This window comes from Pleurodeles waltl, chromosome 4_2 (genome assembly GCF_031143425.1).
Source record: "Pleurodeles waltl isolate 20211129_DDA chromosome 4_2, aPleWal1.hap1.20221129, whole genome shotgun sequence".
Taxonomy (NCBI): domain Eukaryota; kingdom Metazoa; phylum Chordata; class Amphibia; order Caudata; family Salamandridae; genus Pleurodeles; species Pleurodeles waltl.
In genome coordinates, this window is record NC_090443.1 from 193450332 (window position 1) to 193463240 (window position 12909).

A 12909-nucleotide genomic window follows, 5' to 3' on the forward strand; every position below is an offset into this window, starting at 1 on the left:
GTGTTACATTTTTGATGCAGTGAAGTTGCAGAACATAGCACTGAAATGTAGTAAATTTCACTGCGCTAGTTCTCCACGGTTTTTAATGTGGGAATGCCCATGTTAATGCTTTTGTTCACCACTATTAAGGCAAGATTATTTGATAGATATATTCTTGTGTGGTCTATGTAAAACCAAGTAATAGAAGGAACTTTAATTGTCTGCTTGAAGTTTGACTGGAAGTTTTGAGAAATGAAGCTAGTTGGCACTGTCAACCTTTGCTCTAGTCTAGGATAATATGTTTAATTAATATTTCAGGAAATTCCCAAATTGGATTAACATTTGCTTGATTATTATGTTGCTTTCAGATGTGTCCAGCTCTCCACCAGGAGTTTATGTACAAGAAAAGTACGAGTTCAGACCCGATGAGCGCTTCAAGTCCCCACCCATTCTCCCACCTCATCTCCTTCAAGTCATTCTCAATAAAGACACTAATATTTCAGTAAGTTGTAATTTATTTTATTCGGTTTTATATTGAAGTATTATTTAAGGATATCTGGGACAGCAGGCGTGTGCCTTCCATACAGTGAAAAAACACAGGTATAATATAGGTAAATCAATATTTACTTTTACAATGAATTGAAGGAAGACTGGTAGTGTTAGACCTGTCAGCCTTAGGGTGGTATTTCCCCAAAATGTATGCCTGCTTGTCTCAAATTTTGCTGAATTCATTTTTGTTGTTTGTTAGGACTCTGTGCACTTTACCACTGCTAACTAGTGCTAAAGTGCTTGTGCTCTCTGTAGGAAAGTAACATCTTGCCTGGCATGCTACCCCCATTTTTTACTTGTATGTATGTTTGTTTTTGCCTGTGTCACTGGGATCCTGCTAGCCAGGACCCCAGTGCTCATAAAGTGTGCCCTGTATGTGTTCCCTGTGTGCTGCCTAACTGTATCACTGAGGCTCTGCTAACCAGAACCTCAGTGTTTATGCTCTCTCTGCTTTTAAAATTGTCACTGCAGGCTAGTGACTAATTTTACCAATTCTGATTGGCACACTGGAACATCCTTATAATCCCCTAGTATATGGTTCCTGGGTACCCAGGATATTGGGGTTCCAGGAGATCTCTATGGGCTGCAGCATTTCTTTTGCCACCCATAGGGAGCTAAGACAATTCTTACACAGAACTGCCTCTGCAGCCTGAGTGAAATAATGTCCACGTTATTTCACAGCCATTTTACACTGCACTTAAGTAACTTATAAGTCACCTATATGTCTAACCCTCACTTAGTGAAGGTTAGGTGCAAAGTTACTACATGTGAGGGCACCCTGGCTCTAGCCAAGGTGCCCCCACATTGTTCAGGGCAATTTCCCCGGACTTTGTGAGTGTGGGGACACCATTACACACGTGAACTACAAATAGGTCAATACCTATGTGCATCTTCACAATGGTAACTCCGAACATGGCCATGTAAAATGTCTAAGATCATGGAATTGACCCCCCAATACCATTCTGGTATTGGGGGGACAATCCCATGCATCACAGGGGCTCCAGCATGGACCCCGGGTACTGCCAAACTAGCTCTCTGGGGTTTTCTCTGCAGCTACCTCTGCTGCCAACCCTCAGACAGGTTTCTGCGCCCCTAGGGCCTGGGCAGCCCAGTCCCAGGAAGGCAGAACAAAGGATATCCTCTGAGAGAGGGTGTTACATCCTCTCCCTTTGGAAATAGGTGTTACGGGCCTGAGAGGAGTAGGCTCTCCCGGCCTCTGGAAATGCTTTGAAGGGCACAGATGGTGCCCTCCTTGCATAAACCAGTCTACACCGGTTCAGGGATCCCCCAGCCCCTTCTCTAGAGCGAAACTGGACAAAGGAAAGGGCAGTGACCACTCCTCTGTCCATCACCACCCCAGTAGTGGCGCCCAGAGCTCCTCCAGTGCGTCCCAGACCTCTGCCATCTTGAATGCAGAGGTGTGAGGGCACAATGGAGACCTCTGAGTGGCCAGTGCCAGCAGGTGACGTCAGAGACCCCTCCTGATAGGTGCTTACCTGGTTAGGTAGCCAATCTTCCTGAGGGTATTTAGGGTCTCTCCTGTGGGTTTCTCTTCAGATAACGAATGCATGAGCTCACCAGAGTTCCTTTGCACTTCTGTCTCCGACTTCTGCCACGGATCGACCGCTGACTGCTCCAGGACGCCTGCAAAACCGCAACAAAGTAGCAAGAAGACTACCAGCAACATTGTAGCGCCTAATCCTGCCGGCTTTCTCAACTGTTTCCTGGTGGTGCATGCTCTGAGGGCGTCTGCCTTCACTGTGCACTGGAAGCCAAGAATAAATCTCCGGTGGGTCGACGGAATCTTCCCCCTGCTAATGCAGGCACCAAACTTCTGCATCACTGGTCCTCTGGGTCCCCGCTCATATTGATGAGAGTGGTCCCTGGAAGTGGTCCTTCTGTCCAAATTTGGTGGAGGTAAGTCCTTGTCTCCCCACGCCAGACAGTAATCCTGTGTACTGCATGATCTGCAGCTGCTAGGGCTTCTGTGCACTTTTGCAAGACTTCCTTCGTGCACAGCACAGCCCAGGTCCCCAGCACTCCGTCCTGCATTGCCCAACTCGCTGAGTTGACCTCCGACTTCGTGGGACCCTCTTTGGTTGTGCTGAGACGACCGCCTTGCTCAGATTTCTTGAATGCCTGTTCAGGTGCTTCTGCGGTGCTCCCCGCTTCTGCATGGGCTCTCTGTGTTGCTGAGAAACCACTCTGTCTCCTCCTCCAAGGCGTGACCTCCTGGTCCTTCCTCGGCCCTGGCAGCACCCAAAACCTTCAACTGCGACTCTTGCAGCTAGCAAGGCTTGTTTGCAGTCTTTCTGCGTGGAAACAACTCTGCATCCTCCAGCACGCCGTGGGACATCTTCTGATCAAAGGAGAAATTCCTGGCACCTTCCGTTGTTGCAGAATCTTTGACTTCTTCTACCCTGAGGCAGCCCTTTTGCACCTTCATCTGGGGTTTAGTGGGCTCCTGTCCCCCCAGACACTTGTGTGACTCTTGGACTTGGTCCCCTTCCTTTGTAGGTCCTCAGGTCCAGGAATCCGTCTTCAGTGCTTTGCAGTCAGTTGTTGTCTTTGCAGAATCTCCTATCTCGACTTTACTTTCTGGGAGGAGTAACTTTACTCCTACTTTTCAGGGTCTTGGGGTGGGGTATCTTGGACACCCTTAGTGTTTTCTTACACTCCCAGCGACCCTGTACACACTACACTAGGCCTGGGGTTGCATTCCACTTTTGGAGTATATGTTTTTTGTTGCCCCTAGGTCTATTGTCTCCTATTGTATTCTATTGTGTTCTACAGTGTTTGCACTACTTTTCTAAGTGTTTTACTTACCTGATTTTGGTTTGTGTGTATATTTTGTGTATTTTACTTACCTCCTAAGGGAGGGTATCCTCTGAGATACTTTTGGCAAATAGCGCTTAGAAACAAAAATGCTTCGATGAGATGTTAACACGGCGTTGTGACGGAGCCGTTCCCAAAAAGCCGACACCAGTGGCGCTGGACACGGAGTCGTGTAGACCCCCAAGTACAGTACCTTTGGTGAAGAGTGAAAACAAGCCGATGCGCGAAGTCGGGGATCGCGGCGTCTGTGCGAAACGTTGAGTCCGTGCACTTCGAACGGCGTCGGGCACGACGTGGTGCGGCGACTTCCACGGAGTCGCGGACTTTAGCGGGGCTGCAGTGGCGTCGGGCCTGCAAAGAGAGTCTCGTTCCAGCGGAGGTCATGGCGTCAGGTTCAGGCGGCGCTACCGGATTCAGCAGCGGCGTCGGTCCGGAGTCGTCCGAAGTCGATTTCCTTGGATTTCCACCACCTTTCCTTTCAAGGGCCCAAGGACTGGATAGGGCACCACTTGTCAGAGCAGAAGTCTCTCCAGAGACTCCAGGTGCTGGCAGAGAGAAGTCTTTGCTGTCCCTGAGACTTCAAACAACAGGTGGCAAGTTCTAAATCAAGCCCTTGGAAATTTCTTCACAAGATGAAAGGCACACAAAGCCCAGTCTTTGCCCTCTTACTCTGGCAGAAGCAGCACTGCAGGAAAGCTCCACAAAGCACAGTCACAGGCAGGGCAGCACTTCTTCCTCAGCTATCAGCTCTTCTCCAGGCAGAGGTTCCTCTTGGTTCCAGAAGTGTTTCTCAAGTCTGTAGATTTGGGTGCCCTTCTTACACCCATTTTAGTCTTTGAAGTCACCTTTCTTCAAAGGGGACTCACACCTACTTGTGAAATCCTGCCTTGCCCAGGCAAGGCCTCAGACACACACCAGGGGGTTGGAGTCTGCATTGTCAGAGGCAGGCACAGTCCTTTCAGATGAGAGTGACCACTCCACCCCTCCTAGCAGAGATGGCTAATCAGGAAATGCACGTTAAACCCCAGGTCCCTTTGTGTCACTGTCTAGTGTGAGGTGAAAAACAACCCAACTGTCAAACTGACCCAGTCAGGGAATCCACAAACAAGGCAGACTCACAGAATGGTTTAAGCAAGAAAATGCTCACTTTCTAAAAGTGGCATTTTCAAACACACAATCTTAAAATCAACTTTACTAAAAGATGTATTTTTAAATTGTGAGTTCAGGGACCCCTAACTCCACATGTCCATCTACTCTCTAGGGGAATCTACACTTTAATCATATTTAAAGGTAGCCCCCATATTATCCTATGAGAGAGACAGGCCTTGCAACAGTGAAAAACGAAATTGGCAGTATTTCACTGTCAGGACATATAAACCACATTACTATATGTCCTACCTTATCCATACACTGCACCCTGCCCTTGGGGCTACCTAGGACCTACCTTAGGGGTGTCTCACATGTAAGAAAAGGGAAGGTTTAGGCCTGGCAAGTGGGTACACTTGCCAAGTCGAATTTACAGTGTAAAAATACACATACAGACACTGCAGTGACAGGTCTGAGACAGGTCTGAGACATGATTACAGGGTTACTTGTGTGGGTGGCACAACCAGTGCTGCAGGCCCACTAGTAACATTTTGATTTACAGGCCCTGGGCACCTCTAGTGCACTTTACTAGGGACTTAACAGTAAAACAAATATGGCAATCATGGAGAACCAATTACGTACACATTTTAAACAGGAGCACTTGCACTTTAGCACTGGTTAGCAGTGGTAAAGTGCCCAGAGTAGCAAAAACAGCAAAATCAGAGTCCAGCACACATCAATAACCTGGGGAACAGAGGCAAAACGTTAAGGGAGACCACACCAAGGATGAAAAGTCTAACAGGCCCTCATTATAACCCTGGCGGTCAGTGTTAAAGCGGCGGTAAGACTGCCAACAGGCCGGCGGTAAAAAAAATGGAATCACGACCATGGCGGAAACCGGCAACATAGACATCCACTTTAACACCCCGACAGCCACGACTGTAAAAAACAAACAGCTTGGGGGTCACCGCCAACAGACAGGCAGAAGACAATGTACTGCCCACGCTATTATGAGAGGTCAATCTGCCACCTTTTCTGGGGTGGAACCAACGCAAACAAAAACACGGCGGAAAGGGGACTTGGAAGGGAAAACACTCACCTCTACACATTCCACGTGGAACCAGGACAACATGGAGCCAGAACTCCAAATACTCCGTGCGATAATATTCCTGCTCCTCTACCAGGAGCACGAAAGACGGCGGTGACGACCACGGTGAGTACTGCACCTACAACACAGGAGGGGGGGAGGGAAAAGAGAGTGACACACACACGCAACACGCAAAACCCCCACTCCCACCCTCACCCACTACAACATACACACTATAATACATGCTAGAACATTACATTTACCCCCCACCCCCCTGGAAGAACGCAAGGACAAAAGGAAATGAGTTGAAAGATTGTAATAAATAAAAATCCATTAGTCAAAACTTGAAATACAGTATAAACAATTATGTACACCAACTACACAAGTCCTGATAGTGCACCATTCATAGTCCATGGACCACTGGGCCCAAAATGCATGGGCGAGGCCCACACTCGATACCAGACTCCAAACGGAGAGAGCACTGCAGTGGCATCCGATCGAAATGAAACAGCCACCTCAGGGGGAAGGCAAGGGGGACACCTCAGCCGGATGAGTGCACGACACCAGCTCCGCGAGGGGGCTCTATGCTCATTGATGTATCCTGGGGAGTGCAAAGCCACAGTCTCTCAAGTCTTTCCAGTGGGTGGTTTGCCCACTGCTTTATCCTGGGGAGTGGACAGCACAGTCTCTCAAGTCCCTCCAGTGGGTGATTTGCCCACTGCTCTATGCTTGGGAGTGCAAAGCCACAGTCTCTCGAATCTCTCCAGTGGGTGGTTTGCCTACTGCTTTATCCTGGGGAGTGCAAAGCCACAGTCTCTCAAGTCTCTCCAGTGGGTGGTTTGCCCACTGCTCTATCCTGGGGAGTGCAAAGCCACAGTCTCTCAAGTCTCTGCAATGGGTGGTTTTCCCACTGCTCTATCCTGGAGAGTGCAAAGCCAGTCTCTTAAGTCTCTCCAGTGCGTGGTTTGCCCACTGCTCTATCCTGGGGAGTGCAAAGCCACAGTCTCTCAAATCTCTCCAGTGGGTGGTTTGCCCACTGCTCTATCCTGGGGAGTGCAAAGCCACAGTCTCTCGAGTCTCTCCAGTGGGTGGTTTGACCACTGCTTTATCCTGGGGAGTACAAAGCCACAGTCTCTCAAGTGGATAACAGTCTCCACTGGTTCTGGAAGGGGCTTTGTGCCCAGAGTGCTTCATCCTGCCAAGGACTGAGGTAGTGGATGTGAATATCCACTGGTTCTGGAGGGGGCTTTGTGCCCAGAGTGCTTCATCCTGCCAAGGACTGAGGTAGTGGATGTATCTCTCCACTGGTTCTGGAGGGGGCTTTGTGCCCAGAGTGCTTCATCTTGCCAACGACTGAGGTAGTGGATGTGATACTCCACTGACGGTGGTGCAACATACAAGCTGCCCAGACTCCTGGAACTGACCACCAGCCTCGGACGACTGACCACTGGGGATGGCAGCCATGTCTGCGGTGGTGCCACTGGGTCAGGATGTCGCGGGGTCGCTGGCGGTGCTGGCGGCGGTGTCAGTAGCGGCGGTGCTTGCGGCTGCCTCAGTGGCATCGGTGCTGGCGGCGGTGTCAGTAGCGGCGGTGCTTGCTGCGGACTCTGTGGCATCGGTGCTGGCAGTGGGCTCTGCGGCATCAGTGCTGACGGCGGGCTCTGTGGCATCGGTGCTGGCGGTGGGATCTGTGGCATTGGTGGGCATTGTGGCATCGGTTCTGGCGGCGGTCTTTGTGGCGGTGGTGCTGGCAGCCGTCTTTGTGGCGGCGGTGCTGGTGGCGGGCTCAACGACTGCGGTGCTGGTGGCGCGCTCAGTGTCTGCGGTGCTGGTGGCAGTCTCAGTGACTGTGGTGCTGGTGGCGGGCTCAGTGACTGCGGTGCTGGTGGCGGGCTCAGTAACTGCGGCGCTGGTGGCGGGCTCAGTGACTGCGGTGCTGGTGGCGGTGCGTGTGGCGGTGCTGGTGGCGGTCTTGTCCGCCGCGCAGGTTGGCGTCGACGTGGACCTGCCCTTGAATTTGTAGCCCTTCCCCAACTTGGATGGTGGCGCAGCTGTCTTGCCACTATCCACTTTTGTTTTGCCTGAGCCCTTGGTGGCAGGTGTTTTCGCCTTCTCCCTCCGGGATGTGGGCAACTTTATGACTTTTGGAGGTGGCAGAATGTTCTTGCCTTCGCTTCGTGAAACACTGGCAGCCCTGTTGCTTGGCGCACTCCAAAAGCCGGCAGTTGCTGGCACCACTGTGCCCGGTGATGTGGTGGCTGAGGTGCTGGGTTGGGACCTGGAAAGGCGGGCCCTAGGGGACAGACGGGGGGGTGTAGGTAAGAGATCAACATTAGATAGGAAAAGCTTTTTAGACACAGTGGGACGGGTAGATGGAGGGGGTTTGGGAGTGGAGGAAGAGGTAGTGGTTGTAGGAGGTGTACGTTTGCAGACTTTGGGTGAAGGTGCATGGGCTGGAGGCTGTTGTGAGGTGGATGATTGTTGGGTGGGTGTGTGGCTGCGTTTGTGTACTTTGGGAGGAGGGCTCACAAACACACTGGTAGAGGACACAGGGGATGTGTGAATGATAGTGGGGCTGGTGAGTGCACGTGAGTGGTGTGTGGTGATGGGCGTGCTGGTGATGGAGGTAGTGGCTGAAGATGTAGTGCATGCAGGTGTGAGTGGAGACGAGACAGGGAGGGAAGAGGGAGACGTGGAGGAGGGGGACACAGTGGAGGCAGTGAATGTTGGTATGTGTGCATGGCTATGATCCTTGTGTGAGTGCCTGTGGGATGTGTGGTGCTTATGTTTGCCACACCCTTGTGTGTTGATGAGTGTGCATGCTGGTCTGATGGTGTGCTTGGGATAGGCTGAGGTAGAGGGGATTGGGTCTGGGTGGAGGAAGTTGGAGGGGGGAGGCCGGACACAGGGACAATGGCTGCCATCAGTGCTGAGGCCAGAGCCTAAAATGCTCTCTGTTGGGCTGCCTGGCCAGAATGAATGCCCTCCAGGTATGCATTTGTTTGTTGCAAATGCCTCTCAACACCCTGGATGGCATTCAGAATGGTAGACTGCCCAACAGTGACAGATCTCAGGAGGTCAATAGCCTCCTCACTGAGGGCAGCAGGGCTGACTGGGACGGGGCCTGAGGTGCCTGGGGCGACAGAGATGCCCACCCTCCTGTGTGAGCGGCCATGGGACACACGCTGAGGGGCTGCAGGGAGGGCGGTGCTGGTAGGGGGGGTGGCGGCTGTACCTGTTGATGCAGGGGGCACAGAGGGGCCCGCCACCGCAAGGGAGCTCCCATCAGAGGAACAGTCGCTGTCGCTGATGTCACCTCCAGTCCCCGCCGTGGAGCTCCCCTCGCCCTCCGTCCCACTGGTTGCTTCAGACTCCGTTGTCTCGCCCTCCAGGACCATGTGGGATGTAGCTCCCTCCTACTCCGGTGGCGCTGCTCCTCTGCCAGATGATGCTAATGTACACAAGAACAGGGAGACCACAAAAATGGAGGGGGAAAGACAGAAGAAAGACATGTTCAGTGCATGTAATACCGCTACTGTTGGCGGACACTACAGACACAGCAGCCCTCTGCACTACGCCATGCACTTAAAGGTCCCTAATTAATAACAGGGACATGGGGTACAAGGCCTATGCCTGATTGCTGCACACATGGAAGTCACAGGAGCCTGACTAGGTGTAGTTGGCTCTTACCACTGGTGGGGTTGTGGGGCCACATAGGCTGCCTCACTAAGGGACCTTGCTTACAAAACTCGCCCTGGCCTAGGGGAACCCACAGCCCACCTCCCCCACCCAGACACCTCGTAATGCGCGCAGAGTCAGATGGATGTGACTGTACTCACCCCCTTGTGGCTGCTGTGATGCCCTCAATCGCGCATCCATCTCCGGATAGGCCACCGCCAGGATCTGGAACATCAGGGGGGTCATTGTGCGACGGGCACCCCTCCCACGTTGGGAGGCCATCCCCAGCTGGGCCTCCGCCGTCTTCTTGCTCCAGCGGCGAATGTCCTCCCATCTTTTACGGCAATGGGTGCTCCATCTGTGGTGGACCCCCAGGGTCCGGATGTCCTTGGCGATGGCACGCCAAATATCCTTCTTCTTGTAGGCGCTGACCTAGAGGAATAGTACAGGGGTAAAGGATAATCTTTAACCGTCCGGACCGTCACAGTCATTGACCCACGTTCCCACCCTTGCCCTGACGCACATACTCTCACTGTCCGCTCATGCAGGCATCAGTCCCCCCCATGTATCTTCCATCCACACCACTCCAAACAGGCATTGCCCAAGCAGCATGCTCACAGTGTACTCACCTGTTTGTCTGGAGGACGGTAGAGTAGTGTGTACTGGGGGAGGACCCCATCCACCAACTTCTCCAACTCCCCCGATGTGAAGGCAGGGGCCCTTTCCCCAGACACATGAGCCATTGTCACTTCCAGACTGAGGTCACAGCAGCACTTGCAGTGTAGGTCCTCTCCTGTCGAAGGTCAGGTATCAAGTGAGTGAACAGACAGAAAATGGTCACAGCCGGCGTACATAGTCATTGGTTCCTGGGACCCATAGGGTCCAATGTTAACCAATGCAGGATTGCGCCGTGGTCTTCGACCGCCTACCGTGACGGTGTACAACGCCAGAGCAGTTACCTCATATCCCCTTGTCCCACCTTACTGGTCAGGCAGCCACCATTTCAGGGGGCCACATGGCATTAATTCTAAATGCGTCACACCTATCTAGGCCTTGCATACACACAGTGACAGGCACATTGCGGATTGACAAATGTGTGCAATAAATATTTTTTTTAATACCTCAGTGTTGGCTGACTCTCTGCTCGCTGTTCTCATTCATAGGGCATGTCCGCTGGGGCAGGTGAGGAGATGGCGGCATCCTCCGGTGTACAGACCGCTGGTGGACCTGTCGACAATGGAAGACAGACACATCTTTATCACTTACAGACTTGATCGTGCCACAATCCAGGAACTGTGTGCCCAGTTGGAGCCAGACCTGATGTCAGCTATCCACCATCCCACAGGAATCCCCCCTCTAGTGCAGGTCCTGTCAGTACTCCATTTCCTGGCAAGTGGGTCTTTTCAAACAACAGTGGCCATTGCATCAGGGATGTCCCAGCCTTTGTTCTCAAACGTGTTGTCCAGAGTGTTGTCTGCCTTGCTGAAACACATGCGCAGCTACATCGTTTTCCCTCAGGTGGAGGATTTGCCCACAGTCAAAGGTGACTTCTATGCCCTGGGACATATCCCCAACATCATAGGTGCCATTGATGGGAGACATGTGGCATTGGTACCCCCCCGCAGGAGTGAACAGGTGTACAGAAACCGGAAGAGCTACCATTCAATGAATGTGCAGATGGTGTGTTTGGCCGACCAGTACATCTCGCATGTGAATGCCAAGTTTCCAGGCTCAGTGCATGACGCTTAAATTTTGAGGAATGGCAGCATCCCTTATGTGATGGGGCAACTCCTGAGGCACCGTGTGTGGCTAATAGGTGAGGACAAGTCCCTATACCGTCTGAATAGTTGTCTGGGTCTGGGATTGTCCCTAAGGGTTAGTGTGTGTCTAACAGTTGTCCCTCGACATTTGCTGGTGACTCTCGGTACCCCAACCCGTCATGGCTACTGACCCCAGTGAGGAATCCCAGGACAAGGGCAGAGGAACACTACAATGAGGCCCATGGGCGAACTAGGAGAGTGATCAAAAGGACCTTCGGCATCCTGAAGGCCAGGTTCTGGTGCCTCCATATGACAGGTGGTTCTCTCTACTACTCACCAAAGAACGATCTCATACAATTGTTAGACCTATCATATGTCTGTCACTTTCACCCAGTATATGGACCCTGACTTGTCACTTTGCCTTTCCATTTCACAGATGTGGGTCCCACTGTGTGACCTCTGCTATATTACCTCATGGACTAGAGGTGTGTGACATAGGTATGTTGTGTTGACAATACAATCGACATTGCTATTTTCCTTAGTTATTGCAAATACACATTTGTGAAAGCACCAACTGACTCGAGATTGTTTTGTGATTCAAGGGTGTTTATTTCAGTGCAAATTAGTAGAGGGGGTTGTAAAATGGGCAGGGGTGATGGTGGAGGAATGTCCATGACAGAGTCCACTCTATTTGTTTCACAGGTGCATTGTCCAAAGGGGCATAGGAAGTGGAGCTAGGGCAGTTGAGTGATGGACAGGGTGACGAAGTGGGACAGAAGGATGACATTCAGGGTGGTCTCATTTCCTGGCGGGGGTTTTCGCATTGTTCTCTGTCTTTGTCCTGGATCTCAGGGACCGTTTGCATGGTGGTTCTCCATCTGCAGTGGGTGGGGTGCTGGTGTCGTGGTCCTGTGGCGGTGCCTCCTGTCCACTAGCGCCAGCAGAGGTGGTGGGCTGTTCATCATCCAGGCTAGTGTCAGGGGCCCCTTGCTGTGCCATAGTGTCCCTCCTGGTCTTCACAAGGTCCTTCAGCACCCCTACAATGGTGACCAGGGTGGTGTTGATGGGCTTGAGTTCCTCCCTGATCCCCAAATACTGTTCCTCCTGCAGCCGCTGGGTCTCCTGAAACTTGGCCAGTACTGTCACCATCGTCTCCTGGAAAGGATGGTACGCTCCCATGATGCTGGAGAGGGCCTCGTGGAGAGTGGGTTCCCTGGGCCTGTCCTCCCCCTGTCGCACAGCAGTCCTCCCAGTTCCCCTGTTTTCCTGTTCCTCTGTCCCCTGAACCGTGTGCCCACTGCCACTGCCCCCAGGTCCCTGATTTTCTTGGGTTGGTGGGTTTGCCTTGGTTCCCTGTAGTGGTGGACACACTGCTGCTTGACGTGTCCTGGGGACAGAGGTATGGGCCCGCTGGATGGGTACTGTGCTGGTGTTTCCTGAGGGGGGTGGCTCTGTGGTGGCATGTGCCAGTGTGAGGGGAACTGACTGTCCCGAGGTCCCAGATGGGCCGGGCTGGTCATCTTGATCCAGTTTGACAGAGCTGCTGTCATCACTGTGGGCCTCTTCTGTGGGGGGAGTGGACATGTCTGGAACCTCCTGTCCGGTGATGTTGGGTAGGGGTCCTGCAGGGGTGTAAAGGCATGATTATTGCATCTGTGTGTGCCATCGTGTGCAATGGGTGAGTGACCCTGTACTCCAGTGCTTGCATTCTTGTCTAGGACCTTGTGTGATATTTGGTTTGGGGATCTGTGTGGGTATCTGTAGTGGACACGCTTTGGTGATATGTGTCCATGTTTTGGTGTTGCATGCAGGGCTGGTATTGGGATGTGTGGGTTGTGATAGTGGGACATATGTGAGGTTTTGGAGTGATGGGGGTGAGGGTGAGGGTGGGGTATGTGATAGCATGCAGGTAGGGTGGGGGATGTAATAGTTAAG

At 52.3% G+C, this 12909-nt stretch overlaps 1 protein-coding gene across 2 annotated transcripts in view; it reads left to right on the forward strand.

Annotated features, from left to right (window-relative positions):
* Positions 1-12909, forward strand: part of LOC138292458 (5'-AMP-activated protein kinase subunit beta-2-like) — a 1223251-nt gene that overhangs the window by 992063 nt on the left and 218279 nt on the right. For both annotated transcript variants that reach the window (XM_069231076.1, XM_069231075.1), the window contains one exon: positions 348-481. In XM_069231076.1, coding sequence (XP_069087177.1) covers positions 348-481 — 134 coding nt within the window. The remainder of the gene's footprint in view (positions 1-347; positions 482-12909) is intronic.